This window comes from Poromitra crassiceps (assembly GCF_964638095.1).
Source record: "Poromitra crassiceps genome assembly, chromosome: 10".
NCBI classification, from domain to species: domain Eukaryota; kingdom Metazoa; phylum Chordata; class Actinopteri; order Beryciformes; family Melamphaidae; genus Poromitra; species Poromitra crassiceps.
The window spans coordinates 32,449,710-32,472,867 of NC_139631.1; the positions used below are offsets into that span (position 1 = coordinate 32,449,710).

General features: G+C 43.2%; 2 protein-coding genes across 2 annotated transcripts; both read right to left on the bottom strand.

The window, feature by feature from the left end:
- Window positions 1-1,058: 1,058 nt before the first annotated feature.
- On the bottom strand, window positions 1,059-19,069 carry LOC310784112 (3-oxoacyl-[acyl-carrier-protein] reductase FabG). The gene is made up of 14 exons (XM_083645090.1): window positions 18,945-19,069; window positions 18,605-18,775; window positions 14,957-15,135; window positions 12,353-12,446; window positions 12,185-12,254; window positions 11,727-11,763; window positions 11,570-11,633; window positions 8,414-8,584; window positions 7,335-7,513; window positions 6,789-6,882; window positions 2,897-2,966; window positions 2,764-2,800; window positions 2,519-2,582; window positions 1,059-1,603 (listed from the first exon to the last, which is right to left on the bottom strand). The coding sequence occupies exons 1-14, from the start codon at window positions 18,963-18,965 to the stop codon at window positions 1,445-1,447; spliced, it is 1,410 nt and encodes a 469-aa protein (XP_083501216.1). The 5' UTR covers window positions 18,966-19,069; the 3' UTR covers window positions 1,059-1,444.
- A 1,741-nt stretch (window positions 19,070-20,810) lies between these two features.
- Window positions 20,811-23,158, bottom strand: ppil3 (peptidylprolyl isomerase (cyclophilin)-like 3). The gene is made up of 6 exons (XM_083643861.1): window positions 23,139-23,158; window positions 22,825-22,899; window positions 22,328-22,421; window positions 22,143-22,210; window positions 21,911-22,029; window positions 20,811-21,380 (listed from the first exon to the last, which is right to left on the bottom strand). The coding sequence occupies exons 1-6, from the start codon at window positions 23,139-23,141 to the stop codon at window positions 21,254-21,256; spliced, it is 486 nt and encodes a 161-aa protein (XP_083499987.1). The 5' UTR covers window positions 23,142-23,158; the 3' UTR covers window positions 20,811-21,253.

Consider the following 23,158-nt stretch of genomic DNA (forward strand, 5'->3'; position numbering starts at 1 on the left):
AACATCTGCAAATGCAATAATTTCTGTTTTAATGTCACATCTTTTAAGTATTATTTATACATGTATATGTACTGTATATTGTAATATAAAGTGCAATAGTTATTGTTCCACAGCCTTTTGAGAGCATATTCGGGCAGATCTGAACATCATTTCACTCATTCAGGTATAGTGTGCCCAGGACACACACTCCAGGTAAGTCTCCAGAGCCTCTAGTAACGGTCCAATGCTGAGAAACCCGCATAGGAACTATCTTCACACAAACAACTGCTGTGTGGTGCTTTCCATATTCAAGTATGAAGTGTGTCAAGATGCTACCTCGACCCGCACCTCTCGTCTCACCAGAAACGAGAGGTTTCCTGGGAGATCTGGGATGACACAGAGGTGACACCTGGTGCTGCAATAGTTGACACTTGTTTGATAGTCTTGTCAGTTCTCAGAAAAGCTACGTATGTACTTTACTTAAAAGGGAAGATTGTATAGTATAAATACAAAAAGGCAAAATTCACTAAATTATCTTTTCAAGGTAGTATTTTATGACATTTTCAATATTATTTGTATGAGTACTATAAGTTAATTTAGTTTTTTACTTGTTCAAAATGTAAATGTGTATAATTATGCAACATTTATTATATACAGTGGATGCTATTTAAATTTTATTTAAATTCTTATTTGAGTTCCGATTCAAAACCAGGCAACAAGTTGATGTTTTCAGCGTTTTTGGTCATTTGGAACTTTAAAGATGTTATAGGCTGTCTGTTTTTATAATTAAACCGTCCTGAACAATCAACTGTACTTTGGGACATATTCCCAATTTTCCCATTCTTATATACTGTTGATAGTGTTTATCACCAAAAATATGCAACTGTTTGGTTTCACTAGTCTATAAAGTCAGAGGACTCCCCACATTACACAACACTAAACTTTAACTAGCACAGTACACTATAGCGGTACAACACACCCCACCTGTGGAGAGTCCAGTGTTCATCTGCACAGGTATTTTATGCTCCACTCAGAAAGCTGAATGATTCAACAGACAACTCAATAAATGTTTGAAACCTTTGTTGATGAGCAAGCTTCACATGTGTTCATGAAAGCAGAAACCTCACAGCGATGAGGGGGGGGAAACAGCAAAATGAGAAAACATCATGCATTTAAACTGCCTACTTCTGCCAGTGAGTTTGAGCTTGCTTGTACTCATTTCACACCTGGAACTTTCTACTCAAATTCTGGCACCCAACCTATTGCCATCGAACACATGGAGGGGGGTGGGGGTGTCCTTGCTGTAAAAGCCATTCTTCACACTTCCAATCTCCACCAGAAGGACACTGTTTAATGACTGGCACCCAGAGGATTATTTATATTCCGCTCATGCTCAATACAAAAACAGAGGCGGACTTGCTGGTTTCAAGCACTGTATTGGCAGACTATGGGAAGGTGCAGGGTCTTATCTGGGGCACATGGCGTGGCGACCCCCATCGACGGGTAGGGTGACCCCCGTAATGAAGCTGGCTGCGTCGGACGCCAGGAAGGCGATGCTGTGGGCCACCTCCTCCACTTCCCCTGGTCGGCCGAGGGCATGGGTGTTCTTACACTTCGCTAGGAACTGGCGGAGAAAAAGATTAGGAGGATGAGGATGGGGGAGGAGAAATACACACACCTCTTTTTATAGAGATAATTTTCGGGGACATTTTTGCCCTTTGGATAGTAGAAAGACAGCAAGGAATAAGGAAGAGAGAGAGTGTGATGATGACAAACATCCCAGGATGGATTCAAACTACAGTCGAGTATCACAGGAATGAATCCTCACACCTGCCTAATGCCCCAAACGCACACAAAGCATCATTTGATGCGCATCAATTTCTGCTCCTTTAGCGCACTGCAGGCATCAGATACCAAATACCAATAGCACAGAACCAGTAGCATAGCGTCAGTGCGTTTGGGACCCAGACGTTAGCAATTCCGGTTCCCCCGTCTCAAAGTCAGTGAGATTTTAATATGGCGATTTTGGTTAAATGCCTGAAATAAGGTCTGTAGTTAACAAAAGTTTGAGACTGCAAACGTGTTCAGCAAGATAATCTTCACAAATGAGGGCCACTTTTGTGATTTTTAAGAGTAAATGCGATTTTTAAAAATCCAGATTTTCAGAAAACGCTTCGACAATCATAAAAGTGGTCCTCATTCGTAACGATTATCTTGCTAAACACAAAGTTCGCAGGTTCATAAACTTTTGTTAACCACAGACCTTATTTCAGGCATTTAACCCAAATCCCCATCTACAAATCCCATTAACTTCCCGACAAGGGAACCAGGAAGTGCTTGACTTCTGGGTTGGCCTACAAAAATATGTCCTGCCTGCGGTACTCTATTTATTACATGGTGCACTGCTCACCTTAGCCTTAGTATGCTAATAGCCTAATCATGCATATTCATTGCTGACTGTCCAACACTTTTGTATGGAACCTCAAAGGTGTGTAATCCATCACAGTGGGAAACAAACAGTAGTGTCAAGACAGGTTACCTGAGCATACTGCTCCTCATCCAGCCCTGCTCTCTTGTGGACATCTGTGACGATCACACCTGGGCTGAAGAGATCACAGAAGATACAGTACATCAACAACCCGTTCCTCTGATTTTGAAATCACAAATTCTGAGGATTTCTTCTGTGTAATCAACAAAACAATGTGTTCCCCCAAGATATGAATGGTCAGGGAAATTGTGAACGAGCTCGCTTATGTGAAACAGTAAAATATGAATTGCACATACCAGACTGAGTTCACTCTGACTTGCTTTGATGCCAGTTCTGAAATAAAAAGCAGTCAAATGATCTCTCACACTCTGATGGAACCTTATGAACGTTTAACATTTTGAATGTACAAGGAGAAAATGGTTCACTCACCAAGAGCTGTACAGCGTGTGAACTGGTCAATGGCAGACTTTGACATGCAATAGGCCAGAACACCAGGAAACTATTGAAAGGGAAAAAGAGTTATTAAATAATACTTAATAAGGGACTGTCTGATTTTTGGGTGGGGTGGGGTGGAAAAACAGGGGGGGGGGGGGGAGTTTAGATTTTATTTTGAGTACTGGGGAGGGCAAGGTGTTTTATTTTGAGATAGGTGCGGAGGGCATATACACATTTTTCTTTTGTGTTTCGCTATGTAGCCCATGTTTTATATCCACCCACCCCCACGCAAATGGTTTCTGCTTATTGGTCAAACTATTTCAGCAGCAGGTCTGCCTGCTAGGTCGCTGGCTGGCAGGTAATGGGCCATCCACCATAACAATAGGTGTCGACCAATCAGTAACATCAGTCACAACAAGAGCTGAAACAAACTGAAACAATAGCCTATGAAACCAATGAATCAAAAGGTGAGTATTTTAATCTGTTATGTGTCTGAGAGTAAAAAGTGAGGGAAAAATATCTGTAACAAAGATTTGAATTGGTCACATGTCTCCCTATGCTGATTGATGATGGCATTGGCTGTCCAGCTTATTTGTTAGTTGTGTCTAAACAGAGGGAGAGAGACGAGCAAACACACATACACACACACGCGCACACACACACACACACACACACACACACAGACACATACACACACGCACAGAGAGGTAGAGAGACGAGCAAACACATACTGTACATACATACACACGCACACACACACATACACACACACGCACAGTGAGGGAGAGAGACAAGCAAACACACACACACACACACACACACACAGAGAGAGAGTTACAGCTATGTGCCCGTCCTTTTTCTGCCAGCCTGGTGTCTACGTCGTCTGGGGCTGAAGTAGCCTATTTTCTCCTGCGCGGGTACAGCGTGAAACCACTTTCTCCTGTGCGGGTACAGCGCGTGAAACTACTTTCTCCTGCGTGGGTACAGCGTGAAACTACTTTCTCCTGCGTGGGTACAGCGTGAAACGGAGATAGTCTTGCAAGCAAGACTAGGGCTGAAGAGACACACATGCCTTGCCTGGACTCTGGAGGACCACAATTATTAGCGTACCCACATGGATTACTCCCATCGCCTCCTTTCTCGTATTCACAGAGGTGTAGTGCTTATTATTCACCTATGATTATGCATGAGCAAGCATGCACATGCACTCGTTTCAAAGGTATTATGTAACCACGGTGGTTTACATTACAACGTTTACAAAGAGGTTCTCAAAAGGACCCCTTACAAGATAGAAAATATACCGGGGACCCCCTCATTCTGATTTGTGATTTTGGGCTAAGCTTAATTGTTTCCACGGGTAACGTGCTTGACTTTTAAATTGATAGGTTTGTTAGATTAGAATGTAATCAATGAACCATTTTAGATTTAAAGCATAAAATGTTTTCCTAGAACTATGAAGCTTTTGCAAAAATATATATATATTTTTTTTTATTTTCCTGAAAACTTTTCGCGGACCCCCTGGCAAAGTGCCACGGACCCCTGGGGGTCCCCGGACCCCCATTTGAGAACCACTGGTTTACATTATAGCTCATAAAGTACACACTTTCTTTAGAAGTACAGTTAATTGTGTAAAAAGACTGGTAAAAGTAGAAGTACTGATTCAACTTAATTACTCAAGTAAAAGTAAAAAAGTACAGACTCTGAAATGTACTCAATTATAAAACAAGTAAAAAGTATTTTCTGTGCCAGGCGAATAGAATATAATTCAAATACTATTAAACTTAAAAGATCCCTTCAAAACATCTTTTAAGATGCATAAAGACTATATTTTGAGTAATAATTTGTGTATGTTTTTTCCCCACAAAAAAAGATGCACATAATGCGTGAAAGCTGAGAGCATGATAGGAGAGAGACAAACAACCCAAGTCAGCTTTGAATGGCAAAAGCCAGCGGAAGAAGTGGAGAACCCCCCTGGTGGCACAGAGAGTTTGTTTGCTCCCCAGCAGTCTTGAGGCCTCAGTCACTTTTGAGGTTGTGGGTTTGATCCTCTGTCAGTTTTGAATGGCGACAGCCAGAGGAAAGAATGAAAAGCCTTTAGAAAACCTCTCTGACGAAGTCTGACCTGGTGGCACAGAGTGTTGGCTTGCTGCTTGCATTATTGAGGCCTCAATCACCTTTGAGGTTGTGGGATCGATCCTCAGTCAGTTTTGAATGGCGACAGCCAGAGGAAAGAGTGATTTAAAGCCAGGAGAAAACCTGTGTTACTGACCTAGTGCCACAGAGAGTTGGTTTGCTGCCCAGCAGGATTGAGGCCTCAATCACTTTTGAGGTTGTGGGTTCGATGCTCGGCCAGCCAGAGGACAGTGATTTAAAGCCCGGAGAAAACCTGTGGTAAGAAGTCTGGCCTGGTGGCACAGAGAGTTGGCTTGCTGCCCTGCATTATTGAGGTTCTGGGTTCGATCCTCCGACAGCCAGAGGAAAGAGTGATTTAAAGCCCGGAGAAAACCTACTTTAAGGAGTCTGGCCTGGTGGCACAGAGAGTTGGTTTGCTGCCCAGCAGTATTGAGGCCTTAGTCACTGTTGAGGTCATGGGTTCGAGTCTCAGTCAGTTTTGAATGGTGACAGTCAGATGTAAGAGACAAAAGCGCCCAGAGAAGAGCTGTGAGTGTGAAGGGGAGCTGGTGGTGTGAAGGAATAATCGACCACACAGTGACGTGGGGGCCAGAGGTTGGCCGGTTCGATTCCCGCTCCACTGCCACTACCTGGAGCTGGGGGGGGGGGGCTTGTTCTCAACATTGGAATTTGGTTTTGTGTGTCTGGTTGAAGTCCCTGCGGCTGCCAGGCGTAGAGGGTAACTTTTCGCAAAACAGCTCTAGACTCAGTATCACGCTGGTGATGTTAAAAACAGGGCAGTGCTGTAATATGTCTCCTTCCTCCATCAGGAATCAAAACGACAGTCTGCCTGTCACTAGGTAGCAACAAAGACACAGCTACTCATGCTGCTGAGCTATGAGCTGTTTAGAATTCAGTGTCTGATTTGTACACACTGTGCGATTTGTACACACTGTGTGTTCACACTGACAACACAGAGCATAAAGAGTGAGATAGGTTGGAAGTGAACAAGTGAGCAGCTGTTTATCTGACTGAGCTAGAGTCAGAGACTGACTAGCTTATTTCTATCAGTGTTCAAACTACTGATGATAATAAAGGATCACTGGTGCTGCCTGAAGCAGGGAATGAACCAACAACCTTCAAACATTGCACTGACCGATGATGAACCGATTAAGGGTGTCGGTTAGCCGAAAATAAAATTAACCAAAGATCCACATCCCTATTGTATACAAACTAAGTTGTGTATAAAATTACAAAAAGCTGAACTGGGTGGGGGGAGGGCAGATAGTTTTGTTTTTTGTTTTTTACAGGTGGAGGGCAGAGAAAAGATAATCTAAATGTCAGATTTAAAAATATATATTATCATATTTTACCCCACCCCACCCCACGTAAATATCGGACAGTCCCTAAAGTGACAGATATCTGAGGATGGGGTGAAGCCTACTAATGCTACACAATTACCGGTAATCTAATCGCAATCGCAATGTCAGCCTGTGCAATGATATAATCGCAAAAGGCTGCAAAAAAGAAGGGGACAAAAGTAACCATTTTACCGGCACTTGAAACAGTACTGTGAAATTAGTTCCCCCCCCCCCCCCCCCCCCCGCCAATTTAAGTTTGTATGTTCGAGTTGAGAAATACACATTTCAAAATGATCATTCCTTGATAACCAAGCAAGACAAATTGCAATATTGTCCACAATAATAGCATAATATGACCTTTTCACCAAATCGTGCAGCACTAGAGCCTACATGGCCAGCTGCCTACTACTCACTGATCTCTGTCCATTGACACTGGATACATTGATGATGGAGCCTTTGGTCTTAATCAGGTGGGGCACACAGAGTTGAGTCAGGTGGTATACAGATCTGGAATAAGGAAACATAAGGAAGTAATAAACAGAGATACAACGGGATTAGCAACTGCTAAATGATTACTAGGGATGGGATGATCTGTTTATCTCACAGTATGATACGATATGCAATATGGGGTCCATGATTCGCTGGCTACAACGATGATACAATGAAATAAGTAAAATGTCAATTCTGTTTCATTTTGAGCTACAAATCTTTCGAGCGGTGCCACTGGCTTGCTACAATGTAACAACACATTTTCAATGTCATTACAAAGTAAAACATATATTTTCAGTGGAGAGCTTGTGAAACTGTGATGGGCAAGCCGTCTTGTCTGCGATTACTACAGCGGAATAAAAGTTAGTTAGATAATATCGCGATACATTTTTCTGCTCCACGATATGTAGAAGAACCACTCCAAGGTCTCTCCATGGTGTTAGGAGTCGGCCAGGAGTTTGAAATCCTACCTTACATTGACGTTCATGACTTTATCATACTGCGCCAGGTCTGTTGTCTCGATGCTGCCCATAGCCAGGATGCCGGCACTGTTGACCAAGACATCCAGCCGGCCAAAGTGAGAGACAGTCTGCTCCACTGTCTTCTTCACCGCCTCCTCATCCGTTAGGTCTCCAGGGACGAGCAAGGGCTGGATGATAGATAGATAGATGGATGGATGGATGGATGGATGGATGGATGGATGGATGGATAGATAGATAGATAGATAGATAGATAGATAGATAGATAGATAGATAGATAGATAGATAATCCAAGAGCAGCCTATTTTGAAATGTGATCTTATGGAAAGATACATTAATTCATGAATATTTTAAAATATAGGCAATGCTCATCCCAGGATACATTGGGCCTACACATGAATATATTCACGTACATTCTGAAAAGGCTTGCGACTGTAGATTATTCCTAAATAGATTTACTGAGTGAAGGAGTCACGCACATCAAAAAGACCTTCAAGGCAGGTGCTGGAGCAAAAAGAAGGAAAGGAGTCCACACACTGTAGCTCCCATTTAACACACGGAATGAATAAATGAGCTAACTGGGAGCAACAGTGTGTGGACTTTTTTCGTATGGTTACACATTAGATGGAGGCTCTCCTATATGCAGAGAACATCTTGACAAATTCCATTAGAAATGTCAATTTGATCATGTCTGGTTCACTGGCCAACAGATATCACAGAATATGACACAAGTCATTTTACAAATCATGATCCAGTCCTCAATTCAGCATACATCTTATTCACCAAGTAGAACTCATTTCAACTTGAACATTGGTTTCTCCTGTTCGCTGTCCACCTGTAACACACGACGAGTCCATTCTAGAAGTTGATCAAAGAAAAGAAAAAGTGCTGTTTGGTGAATTATATGCATGGCAAATTGAAAATCGTCTCATTTTGAATCAGAAAGGGTGTGGAGATACTTTGTAAGCAAGACAACATTAAACTGTCAGATTTTTAAATGGGGTTTGGCGTGACACTATCCATGAAAGACAAGGTAAAGTATCGAGTGTGCGAGTCTTTTGTGTGTGTACCTCCGCTGCTCCACAGTCGGTGCACTGCTTGGCTACTTTGCTGAGGTTTTCCACGTCACGGCCGTTGAGCGCCAGCAGGGCACCGAGTTTGGCGAACATGATGCTGGTGCCTGCCCCGATGCCCGAGCTGGCCCCTGTGATCAGGGTCACTTTGCCCTTCAAGGAGGACACCTAAAACAAGACAGTACATGAATTCCCCGACCCAGTTCATGACACGCTGTAGACTTCACTGTAGCTTAATTTGACAGCTGAAAGCATTGCAATGAGCAATGTGCTAAATAGGCTACCTGCTAAACCACATAGGCTACAAAAGAAAACAATCTTACTTTAAAAGCGTCGTCTGTAGCCATATCTTATGTGAACTTGTGAAGTGGCTGTTAGAGCGTATTAATATTTTTTAACTAGGCTGGCTGGCTGAACACACGTCGGACGGCTCTGGGTTCGTCCAACAGTGATGACGCAGTTGATGACACGCCAGGAAGCGACTTTGTAGTCGCTTCCTGGCGACTACAAAGTCGACTTCCTTCCTAACAAAATTATTTTTCTTCTGGTATAAGTACTGTCTATGGGTATAAGGCATGTCTGGACACAACATAATAGGAAATAATTATAAAACGTTTATTTAGGCTACTACAAAATATGGGCAATTTAACATTATGTCTGTTCTCAGAAAAGCTAGGCTTGGAACTTTTTTGTAGGCTATCTGAGAGATGTATCAAATCTCCAAACAAGTAAGCAAGCATGTGGGTCCTTTAGACTCTGGGTTTATTTTTTTAATGTTTTTTTTACTCTCCAAAGTTTATAGAGTAAAACAAAAAAAACATAATAGTAATAATAACAGCAACAACGTTAATAATAATAATATTATTATTATCATTATTATTATTACACCTTAATTAAAAGCAGAATCTTTGCTAGGGACCATCAGAGTTGACATGCATTTCCTGCAATAAGAGAAACACAGATGATTTTTTTTGCCCGAATAAATGAATTTATTTAAGACGGATGTTAAAAATACACAACGAACAGATAAAACCCATATACCAGTATTAAGACAGATGTTAAAAATACACAATGAACAGATAAAACCCATACACCAGTATTAAAATTGTTGAGGAATTACACACAATAAAGTCCAGGACTTGTTTCCATTGTGGTCCTCATGTTTGATTTCATGTCCAGCCTCCGCTGGTAATTACAAAAAAATCATCCTGTCATGTTTAGAAAATAAAAAGTTTGCATCTTTCTCCCTGGATCTTATTTCTTTATAGCACTTGTGTATCATAGAGGATTAGGCTCTGACCTTAGAAACTATATAAACTAAACTAAAGTAAACTAAACTAATTGAACGTAGGTAATGATCCAAGCAGCGAAGTTGGACAAAAAGTTAACTCAATGAATGTTTGAAACCTTTGTTGATGAGCAAGCTTCAAATGTTTTCATGAAACCAGAAACCTTACAGCGATTAGCAAGAAAACAGCAAAATAAGACAATATAATATGCAATATGATTTGAGTTAGCTTCTACTCATTTCACACCTGGAACATTCTAAACACTGACAATAATTCCATTATTCCAAACACAGAAAATGTGTTTCCTTAAATTTTTTATTTTATTTCCAACCTCCACCATGAACAAACCTATTTTCACATGCAAAGAAAGAATTCACAGGCGACAATGGTACATGTACTTTCACACCGTAAAGATGAAATTTCACATGTTCGTATATGTAAACCAGGATGTCCTTTCCTGGTCCTTTCCTTTCCCTTTATAAGGGGCACATGGCGTGTTTGCCCCCATCGACAGGTAGGGTGACCCCCGTAATGAAGCTGGCTGCGTCGGATGCCAGAAAGGCGATGCTGTGGGCCACCTCCTCCACCTCCCCTAAACGGCCTAGGGCATGCTTCTGTTTAGAGTCCTCTAAGAACTGGTGAAGAGAAAAAAATGGGGGGGGGGGGGGGGGGGGGGGGGTTGTCATATGCTTTTTGGGGGTGTCTTTGGACAGGAAACAGGAAAGATTAGGGGTGACAGAGTGGGACGACATGCGACATCCCAGGCCAGGGTTGGAACTCAGGTCGTCATGGTTACATGATACTCACCTGGCGCCTAAACTAGACATTTTGCAGAACATTTTTCTGTCTGAATTTGTTGCAGCATGTCGTTTGAAGCTGCTGCACTGTCCTTGTTCTGCCGCAACTTGCGGGTTGTGTTGCACCCATCAACATGTTCCCTAATACAAGGATCTAGCTTTACTTATTTTTCCATAAACAACTCAAGTTGTACTATATGGATCATTCATTCATGTACCATATGGGGGCATTTGTGTTACTTTTTTCCCCCCAACATTTATTTCAGTGACATTGACGCCCCAGAAATATGTATGCTAATATACAACTCATGGCTCGTAGTGCTACTTTCACCCCATTTACACCTGGTTTTTAAATGCGACCTGTATCCGGATAAGTTATCTGGATAATGGTCACATTTAAAAAACATGTGTAAATGTGGTGGAAGAGATCTGAACACAATGTGAGCCAGATGTGGTCAGGCAGATCTGATCACATTCCTGATCACGACGTGTCACCTTGCATTAACACGTGTTTTTCCTTATACAGATGACATCCAGATAACTTATCCGGATAAAGCACGCATTTAAAAAACAGGTGTAATTGGGGTGTTTGATCCATCGCTGTCGCTGATCGCCTTTACAGTAATGCTGTCGGGTGCACCGATCCAAATTTCTTCACTTCCGATCCGATTCCGATACCTGGATATCTGCCGATACCGATATTATGCCGATACCGATATTTTTCTTGAATATACGGTATAGGCAAAGATTTGGCCAATTAAAGATTTTTTTTTAAATATACCTTGCAAAAAGCAGACAAAATTAAGAAAATATACAAGGCAAAGAAGGATACTATTATACATGGGCAAATTACGGCCAGCACCCCGTGTGGCCAGCGCTGGAATTTGAATTTTTTTCCGATTCATGAATTATGTCAGTATCGGCACCCGATACCCGATCGGACCGGTCCCATCCCTAATGCTGTCCATGCCATCATCACATCCCTGGACTTGAACACAGTATCCAACACTTCTCAAATGGACGTAATCCATCAGTAGGAAACATACAGTCGTGACGAGACAAGTTACCTGAGCTAACTTCTCCTCATCCATCCCTGCTCTCCTGAAGATATCAGTGTCAATCACACCTGGGCTGAAGAGAAAAAGATACAGTGCATCAGAAAAAGGCAGGAAAATGCAACATGCTTACATGTATGTAAAACAATAAAATATGAATTGCATATACCAGACTGCGTTCACTCTGACTTGCTGTGATGCCAGTTCTGAAATAAAAAGCAGTCACATGACCTCTACGCTCTGATGCACCATTATGAACGTTTAAAAGTTTGAATGTACAAGGAGAAAATTAGAGATGCAGCGATCAATCGGCTAGTGACCGGAATCGGTTTTCAGATGATCAGCTATATATCCCAGTCTCATACAGTATGTATATCCGATTCCGCTCAAATTTACACGCATGCACCACACGCTGTTTCACGTCGCTCACAGTGGCAGACAGTACAGCCACACACTCCAACATTTTGTCAGTGTGTTAGTTCTTCAGCGTGCGTGAAGAAAACACAAAGGTAAACTGATCCGGTGCTCATCTCGCCAGGTCAGACTTAAAGGGAAAAAAATCTAATCAATCGGAATCAGCCAAGATAATTCCATTCGGAGCAGCTCTAGAGAAAATAGTTAACTCACCAAGTGCTGTACAACGTGTGAACTGGTCAACAGCAGACTTTGACATGCAATAGGCCAGAAAACCAGGAAACTGTGGAAAAGGAAAAGACTGCGTCAGTGTACTTCTCCTTAACCACTTCACTAAGTTAAAAAGCTATGGAGGTTTGGGTGGAGCTGCATAATACCCACTGATCTTTGTCCACAAACACTGGATACGTTGACGATGGAGCCTTTGGTCTTAATCAGGTGGGGCACACAGAGTTGAGTCAGATGGTATACACATCTGTAATATGGAAACATAAGGAAGGAATTGGGCACTGAAGATATACAACTGGATTAGCAACAGTATGAAGGATGTGACTACTATGAAATATATTGTAGCGTTCCTGGTATTTATGGAATCATGAGGCTTCTTGTTGGTACAGGGTTCTTTATTCACAGTTGTTATCTTACAACTCTTGGCGGTTGCTACGCCCATAGCTAGCTAGCTGCTTCCTTGTTATGCTGCTCATGGAGACTGACTCACGCATGCGCTGTCAGACAGGAAGTTTTCCCCAAGCATAGTGTTCCCCCCCAGGATACACTCCCACACATCAGTTCCTAGCTGCAACTGAGACACTCCCATTGCACACCAAAACCCTGAATCGCTACAATATGAATGTAATATTGATTTTTCATGTCATGTCGTGGGTGGCGAGGGGTTCTGGGATGGCAGAAATCACTGCTGAGCCTCTTGGAGTTACCCGATTCAACAAAACATCTGCAATGGGAGGAAACCTCTTGATAACCCCAGGGACACATGCACTCACTGAGCCCTGCAACATGTGAGTGGTGGATGGTGCTGCCTGAATGATGATTTATGACAGGCTGATGTCCTTCCTCTATAGGCTCCATTTGTGGTTTGCATCATTGTTTTGGCATCTGATCTCGGACTTTGCCATAGAGCAGGAATGTCCAAGGTCCGGCCCGGGCGCCAATTGCGGCCGGCGGACTGATTTTAAGTGGCCCTCAGCTTGTCTCTCAAAATATACTACTGTATATATGTGGCCCTCCACACAGTATTGGTTAATCAAGCAAGTTCAATTTGCATTTTTCCATTCACCTAACGATGAGAGCACTATCATACAGTCTGTAGACAAGCACCAAGTACAGTAGGAACAACACAGGCAGAACTAATGGATTCAGATGGTAAACAACCCATATGATGCGAGAAGCAGCTGGCCTGGCCTCCAGGTATTTTGACATGATCGAATCTGGCCCCCATTCAAAAAAAATTGGACACCATACAGGATTGCAACATCAAATCATGTGCATTAGTTCAGTTCAGTTCAGATCTTGGGACATTGCAACACCCACATTGCAACATCTACAACCAATCAATATAAGGCATAATAATAATAATAATAATAATAATAATAATAATAATAATAATAATAATAATAATAATAATAATAATAATAATAATAATAAGGTAAAGTGCTGCCGTGCCATGCAGTTAAGCTTCAAAGGGCATATTTACTTGTATTATTTGGCATACAATGTCAGATACCCTCTGACCTGGGGCTACAAACAGGCTAGGTGCAATGCTTGCAATGCTAGGTGCAGCTGGGTGCAGCTGGGACTGGCTTGAGGAATGTATAGTCAGGAGAACAAGAAGCTAACTTCCTTATCATTGTGGTATCATCCTCACCCTCCCTTAAAGCTGGATAATGCCATCATAAAGTTCTCGTGACATTGCAAAAAAAATCATAAAAGGTTTGGTATCACAGGGTTTAGCATCATAACATTATAGAAACTATACTATTATAGAAAATGACAAGGAATGGGTAAATTATATCATTTATAGAAATCAAAGAGAAATATAACCTAGAAGATGCTTTTTGCAGTATGCACAGCTGAAATCCATTTTCTAGAAATGTACAAATGTACAAATTGGGTGTAACTTTGGGTGTAACAATTGGGTGTAAGCTAGACATAAAACTGAGGTTGCTTGCTTGTAATAGGGGAACTGTTTCAGGCAGTGCAGTAGTGGTAAAAAAAAAGTGGGTAAACTATAAATTTCTAGGCAGCTTTCTCGCGCGTCGCACCGTTATAAGAACTTGTAGTGCTCCACAGTTTCGACAGGTGAACCCTTGATGGTCATTGGGGAGGTTGATCTGGAGGTTTTTTTCTGAAGTCAATGGGGTCTTTGGTTTTTAGTAAATGCAGCAGCTCTGTCCACGGGATTACATGACATTTAACCACTTGACACAAAACGTACAGCTCAGTATGGAGGGGTAATACCTGATCTAAGTTGAGCATGTAAATTGATCTTTTCGTCTTGACCAGGTTATATACGGTACTGTATAGCGTATACGATATGATTTTCAGTCAAATAATAATGTTCAATCTCTCAAAAAGTTTGCAACTTTGGTTCCATTCACATTTGCCTAAGGCACCTTTGGTGCACACACCACAATCAAATATAGGCGTAAACTTGAGAGAGTACACAACCTGTTTTGGAAATGTGGGCTGGTGCTCACAAGCCAGTAATATCAGATAAGAGTACTGGAGCACACAGATCATCTAAAGAAATCATCATTACTAAAAGATAAAATAAATACTTTTTTTTAAGATGATCCATGTGCTCCAGTACTCTTTACTTTTTATATCATCTTAGCCGTATGACGAAAACCATTCTAGAGCCATCTCACCTCACAGGAATCCCCATCATAAATGTATTACAGTATATGTATGAGAAACACTCAGCAGCAAGATCTCTCCTTTAGAGTCTGTCGGTGTTTGAAATCCTACCTCACATTCGTATTCATGACCTTATCATACTGAGCCAGCTCTCCTGTCTCGATGCTGCCTGCGCCCAGGATGCCGGCGTTGTTGACCAGGACGTCCAGCCGACCAAAGTGAGAGACAGTCTGCTCCACTGTCTTCTTTACCGTCTCCTCATCCGTTAGGTCTCCAGGGACGAGCAGGGGCTGCATAATCACACACAAGCGCGCGCGCACATGCACGCACGCGCACGCGCACACACACACACACACACACACACACACACACAGTGACTTTTCAACCATTTTTCGTGCACAGATAGCACCAAAGAACACACGTCACTTGATACCAGGTGCTTGAGTCATTTAGGGATTGTTGTACAATTCTCTGGGGACTGGGGGGTAAAGATTTGTAACTCAATGCGGACATCTGAAATTGTTTAGTAGGCTAGGCCTATATGGTTCCCGTGGCACTTAGACTGCTTTTGCCTATCAGGTAGTAGGCCTAGTGGGCTGCATTGGGCTGTGGCTGCCTAGGCTGTGTCTGTGCGGTCTTATCCTACTGGCACAAGCAGAGCAACAGCCCACCAGGAAAACTCCCACAAACTAATCCTAGAGTTGACATTTCACTGAAATAAAATGATGCTTTGTGAATTATATATACACACACAGTATACCAAATCAAGAAGTTGCTCCTATCGAAACATAAAAGGTGTGGAGTTTATGTTGTGTGTACATTTGCCGATAAACAAGGAAACATTAAATGGACAGATTTTTTTATAGAGTTTGGTGTGACACTTGGTGTGACACATATTCTCTCCATACAAGAATGTAACGTGAAAATGTTTCACTTCAAACGTTTCCAGATACGCCTACCCTGCCCATTTTCAAACTTTGGTATTTTATTTTTTATTTAGGCCTAGGCAGGCTATTTGTTATTTTCTTCCGTTTGATAGATTTTATTATAATCACATTGAACCTATTGTAACGTATCGGTGATACGCCAAAGAACGGAGAGTTGTAGTTGGTACAGGTTCTTTATTCACAGGCTTCTTTAGCTCCTAGCAGCTAGCTTCACACCGCTAGCTCTAGACACACAACCGTCTCAGCTCGCTCCATAGCTAGACTGACATCCGGCACCCCGGTCGCTGGTCATATATACCCCGTTTCCCCTAGGGGCACACCCACACACATTAGTTCCTAGCTACCGTTGAGACACTTATGTTGCACATCACATTACAGGTAATACCTGGATTACCTGGACACGTTACATACTCCTCACCCAACATTAGCTCAATGCCCACATTGACACCCACAACCCACACATATCCCCCTGTACCAAAACACACCACCCCACAACATTTTGTATTCCCCCAATTTGTCTCTTATTTTTCAGCACACTTTTCAATTTCCGTTCCACCACCACCATTTGCATTTCTTCCTCTTTCCCCATTCCTCTAAATTCAACCCACATTTCAATTCTCTTTTTTTATACACATTTCAATTTACCAATAACCCCCACATTTACCTTATTCTTTTTCCATTACCTTCATTTAAACCTTTTTTCTTACTCACATTATCCCACTTCAACCACTATTTCCATCCCCCCTTTTAAAGCTTCTGTCCCATCTGAAGCACATTAGTCCTGCTCAAACCCCAGTGAGGTTAGCCCTCCGCAGGGTGACTCTCCTCGGTCTTCCCCCCGTGTTCCACAGTCAACACATGCACTGCAGTATCTCCGCACGTCCTCCTTTTGTTTGCCCCAGTAGAAATGTCTACGGAGGAGGCTGAGTGTCTCTTCGGGCCCACGATCACCGTATGGGCCATCGTGCACCCCCTTCAGTGCCAATTCTCGCAGGCAACCGGGTACAACCCACTGGGTCCCGCTTTTCCCGTGCCCCTTTCTCTCTAAAACCCCATCTCCACCCAGATGCAGGTCCGAAAACATGTTCCACAGTCCCCTCGTGGCCCCGGAACATGTGTGAATCTCCTCCACAGGGGGCCGGCGTCCGGCCGCTACCCACGCATACACCGGACCGATATCCGCATCCTCCATCTGTCTGCGTCTCCACTCACCCCCGTTGACATGCGTGATGTGCCTCTCCTCGTCTGTCGGCTCCACCGCTTGCACTCGCTTGTCCTCCCGTCCCGCTCCCCCAGGGTGCGGCGTGTTGAGGACAGCAGGGCGGACACCATCGGCGTCGATCTCCACCTCGACTTTCTGCAGCGCAGCCGTGGGGGCTGTGCAGCGGCTTGGCTGGGCCGACTCCTCCAGCGTTGACCCCTCTCGCTCCCCCGGGGACACGAGCGCCGCTCCCCCGACTGTAACAGCTCTGCAGATGATGTCGCTCACCTCCCTCTGGCTGTTCAAAACGATTCCCATTATCCTGATGGTCTCGTCGCTGATGGCGATCTCCCCCACCACTGGCTGGCATGCAGAGCAGCTAGCCTGGGCCTGCTCAACAGTCACTCTCCTGCCCAGAACAATCGGCTCTGTACTGCTCCGCCACTTGTTGCTCAGGCTGCTCCACTGCTTGTTGCTCGGGCTGCTCCCCCGGCTGTGTGTCTCTTCCAGCGTTCACACTCTTAGTGCAGTCTCTAGCTAAATGTTCAGGCGACCTGCACGTCCAACAAAGTCTCACCTGTCCACCGCCCGCACGTCTCTCCTCTCCCGCTGTTCTCCAGTCCTCGACAGCTTCTTGACATTCTCTGGCTAAATGTCCGATCGCGCCGCATGCCCAGCAGGCTCCCTGCTGTCCATGTCGTTGTCCCGCATACCCGGTCCGTCTCCCGGGCTCGCCTCGGCACCACCTCGCCACGTGGCCCGGTTCTCCACAGCTCCAACACAGTCTATTTTGTGGCTCCTCCGTCCGCTTCTCTCCGTGCTGCGCGACCTCTCGTAGCAGCTCCATAAGCCCCTCTGCCCAGGCTGGTATCGTCTCCAACAGCCGTCTGACTTCTTTCAACACACGGGCTTCCATGGCCGCCAGCGCCGAGCTGATCTCTGTCGTCAGCCCCTCTTTTCTCCCGTTCGCCGACAGGCTTTCTTCTAGGCGCACCATCACACGTGGCGCTCGTAGCAGCTAGCTCACACAGCTAGCTTGCTACTGCTAGGTCGCTCGAGCCTTTGATCTCCAACTTTTCCTCCGCCGTTCCTCCTCACTCTCTCCCCTCTCGACCGAATCAGAGGCGCTACCGCTTCACTTCTGACACCAATGTAACGTATCGGTGATACGCCAAAGAACGGAGAGTTGTAGTTGGTACAGGTTCTTTATTCACAGGCTTCTTTAGCTCCTAGCAGCTAGCTTCACACCGCTAGCTCTAGACACACAACCGTCTCAGCTCGCTCCATAGCTAGACTGACATCCGGCACCCCGGTCGCTGGTCATATATACCCCGTTTCCCCTAGGGGCACACCCACACACATTAGTTCCTAGCTACCGTTGAGACACTTATGTTGCACATCACATTACAGGTAATACCTGGATTACCTGGACACGTTACACTATAAACCTATAGGTTTAATGTTATGCACTTTAAATTGTAATGATTTCTTCTGACCTTAAACATGGTAGGCTAATTGTAGCCTATTTAAAGCACATTAACTTGCCTGTGTGTAGGCTACAAATTTTTATGCACTTCTCAGCACTATGGTGTGAGTCAGTGTGTAGCCTACCTCCGCTGCTCCACAGTCGGTGCACTGCTTGGCTACTTTGCTGAGGTTTTCCACGTCGCGGCCGTTGAGCGCCAGCAGGGCACCGAGTTTGGCGAACATGATGCTGGTGCCTGCCCCGATGCCCGAGCTGGCCCCTGTGATCAGGGTCACTTTGCCCTTCAAGGAGGACACCTAAAACAAGACAGTAGTAGGCCTACATTCCCGACACAGTCCATGACGTTTTGACAGCTATGAAAACAATTACGGTAATGTGCTAAGTTCTGCTAAACAACCCATATCCTAATTTACACGTTTGTTTTGTATTTAGGCTACACAGTGTAAAGAAAAGTAGCGTTATTACCTTAAACGCGTCGCCAGACATGTCTTCTGCTGCTGCAGTGAACTTAAAGCTGCATTCAATATTATTTCCGATGTGCACAGGAATGCATCAGTTCGAGATTGTTTTGCTCAACTTTTCTTTTTTTCCTGTTTTTTTTTTTTTTTTTTTTTTTACAATTTATTTAGTCTACAACGTCGACAAGCATGAACAGACCATAGAGAACAGACACATTAGGACAGTGTTTTGCTCTTCTCTGTTTGTTTTCAGGGCGCAGAGTATTTGAAAACCTTAGTTTCCCCCCATGGCTATGTAGATCAAAGGAACGGTTCAGTCATGATGAGCATTGCAATCAGTAGCCTACAATCAGTAAAACAGTTTACAGGTGAAGCGTTACCTCCTTAAAATGTAGTCCAGCAGAAGCTCAGTGTTCTAGATGCACAAACATACATGGGTCTACACAAGTCTACATCATGAATATGAAAGCTCAAACACAGTGTAAAAGAAAAGATAATACAACAAATACTTGATACATTTATATTTAAGTACATAGCCTATTTAAGGGAGAAAAAAGACTGCACAAACATCAGGGAGGCCATCATAAAGTGCAGTTCCTAAGCCCCGTGGGTTCTACTACAACAGGTTAATCTCACAGAAACTCCATTATAACATATGACACACATCAAAATCAACATTTAAACCCCTAGGGTGTAGAGAGCCTAGTAGCCTATCCAAAATAGTTCCCTTTGACCCAGCCTTTTATCAATGTCTCCAACTCTTGGCAATTGTACTGGTTCAATACCCTGAAAGCGAAGGGAAGAAATGAGGTGAGAGCAACACGTAAAGTGACAGGCAACAGGGTAGTTGGGATCAGCACGTCTGATTGAACTTTTATGTTCACTAATCCTCTGTTTAAGACAGTGTGTGGTTCATTTTAGTATATAAATCACATTTTTAGTGTTAGATGTAATGAAACCCCTCACAGGGGTAACATTTCCCAGACCTGGGCTGTTTGAAATCAAATGCTTTATGGGTATTATTACATTGGGCACAGCTGCCACATGGATAAGTTGCCATTTCTCAGAGGTGCCAGGAGAGGCTGTTTAGGGGCAGTATGGATACTGGCCCTGACCATCCTGTTACAGAGGTTAGGGCCCCGTCTATGTGGTGGTTCTTTAAATGTCATTAAGGGAAAGGTCATCAGAGATAAGATGCCAGTGTTTCATGATTGTTTTTTACCATATAGGAATTAGATGTATAAGTTGTAATACATGACTGAAAACTTTGTATCATTTTTTTTTACACTTTTTTAAAAGGTCGGACCATGGTGTAGAGAGCAATATTGTATCAATAGCACTCTCAATAAAATTCTCAGTCGAATGGCAAATGCGTCTAAGCCTATAGAATTGGCTCTTAGGTAGGCCATGTTTAAGTGCCATTGAGATAGCCAATGGCAAAAACTAGCCAAAAGGAAGGAGTTACGGTCAGTCTCCTTCTGGTAAAGGGAGGTGTGAAGTTTCCCATCTTCTAGTTTGATCCACATGTCAAGGAAATGGACACATTTGGTGTCAGACTCAACTGAAAATTTTAAGTCTGGACTCATACATGTAGCATTGAGATAAGTGCCAAACTCATTAAACTCTGTTTGAGACCCTTTAAAAATACACAGAATGTCATCAAGATATATGGGTTTCTGCTCTCATTGAAGATAAACAGTTGCTCAAAATAGCCGACATATAAATTGGCATAACCAGGAGCAAAATTACTCCCCATACTTGTACCTTTGACCTGCAATAAGTACTCCCCCTGGTGAAATGAAATTGAGTTTCAGAATGAGTGATGCTAAATCACATATAAAGGCACTAGGACTGGCTATGGGGGGGGGGGGCTAGTGGAGACAACAGAATAGAAAACTATTATAAAACTTTTATTTAGTACAAAACATCAAATCTATACACAGCCTGTCAAGAAAATGGTTCATAATTCAGGTTAAATTGGATTTATCTTCAAAGCTACCCATTGTAAAAATGGACACCAACTGAGCAATGCTAGAATTAATATCAAGTTAATTTGGCTTCATCTTATGACTCCATAAAGTCAGCAGCGACCCATTCACTGTCTATGGAGCAGCCACTGATCTTACATTGCAGTGACATCAAATTCAAGGTTTTTCTCAAGTTCACAAACCATGAACTGTCCTGGGGCACAGAAATAACATTATGCCAATTTTAAAAAATGGTGCGTGAAAGGTACATGTGTTGGCTTGTGAATATCTGAGTCAATGTCAGTGTTTCAGGCATATCAGCACATGTGGACACGGACAGTGGTGTCGCCTATCCAGCAAAAGGGTTTGCGTGAATGGTCACATCCTTTATTCGAGTTTCAGTCAAAGGTCGAAAGGTCTTTTCGTTGACGGGCAGCTTCTCCAGTTCGTCCAGGGCTTCCAAGCCATCAATGATCCTAACATGGAAGAGAGGGGGATATTATTTGACAATGTAAAACGGTCATTTGGGCAAATTAGGGCTTGACTTTATGCCTGAATCAGAAAGGGGCCTATACTTGTACACTCAAACCTTAGAGCTCAACAGTGACTGCACACTTTTTCTGAGCTCCCGTTCCATCAGACATCAATTCCCCATTCATTTTCTCCATAGATGTTTTGACAAATCCTTATATAAAGAGTTTAAGCCAGGAACAAAGCCACCCAAGCCACCTACTGAATCATGAGTGACCATAAAACATTTCACTTGTCTTGGTTCCAGGCTTAAAACTATTTATAGGAGGATTTTTGTCTATCGAGAAAATTAATTATCTGATGGAACAGGAGCGGAGAAAAAGTGGGTGGTGGTGACTATTGAGCTCTAATGAAAGGGCACAACTATTGGGTACAGGATGGATTATCTTATTATTATAAATGTTTAAATTCTTTCCCTAACAGCTAAAACAACACTCCACACACACCTACACACGCACACACACACGTTCCGTACTTTCCAAACACTGTGTACTTCATATCCAAATGGGGCTGCTTGGCATAGGTGAAGAAGAATTGGGAGCCATTTGTGTTGGGGCCGTTGTTTGCCATTGAGACCACTCCTCTCACATTATGCTGAGAAATGAGAGAGAGAAAGAAGAATAAGAACACAGCAGCGACAAAGTTCAAAAACAGAGCCCAGGCCCAGATCAAAGCTGAGGTCAAACCCAGATAGAGGAGGCACTCACTTTTAAGTGTTCACTGTACTCATCTTCAAATTTGCGACCCCATATACTTGTTCCTCCTTTACCGGTACCTACATAATTTAATCAAGGACAGGGGGGGGGGGGAGATGAACAGGACATGAATTTAACAACACTGTGCTAGAGACGTCAAGTATGGTCGGAACAGATGAAAGACGACAGCCACATACCTGTTGGGTCTCCAGTTTGAACCATGAACCCCTTAATGTTTCGGTGGAAGATGGAACCATTGTAAAACCCACTGGCACACAAGGCAAGGAAGTTCTGCCAATTAAAACCATGACATGTTACAAGCTGCCACAACGCCATTAAGGATAACATGTCAAAATCGAAAGACCGGACAACCAGGTGTCATGAGAGTTACAACAATCTATATGACTATTTTTTGTGAAATAATCATTGAAATGAAATTTGGATATTGGTCTCCATGCCTGACTTATTTTTGACATTCAAGAAATGGCAATACTTTGAAGTCCATTACACATAATAACTACATTCAAAAACCTTTCAGTTGATTATTATTTGTTCCCATTTTATGACTTTCTGAGGTCGTGCAGTAGAGTGTAGACCCCGGCCCGGTGTCATTCACACACACACGCACGCACGCACACACACACACACACAGTCAATTCATTTTGCCCAGTTACGCTACGTTAACTTAACTCACCTCACATGCTCTCGGTGTGCGCTCACAAAACAGCTCGATTTTAAGGTCTCCGAGATCTGTGTTTAGAGTAACAGCCTGGAAAAGGATCAAAACAATCAGTCAGATTAGGCAGTGTAACGTTACCTATGCTAGCTATAACGTTACAGGCAGCAAACCTAATCAAATCAAAGTTTCAAAGGTAAACTAGCTGGTTGGCTCCCAGCTAAGTTACCCCCTTGGACTGTTACCTAATATCGTCTTTAGCTATTAGTTAATTCCAGTCAGAGACAGCTATTTACATTTATACTCTACAATCCACATTTAAATTAGTTTACCATTTTCAGTCGTTTGCGGT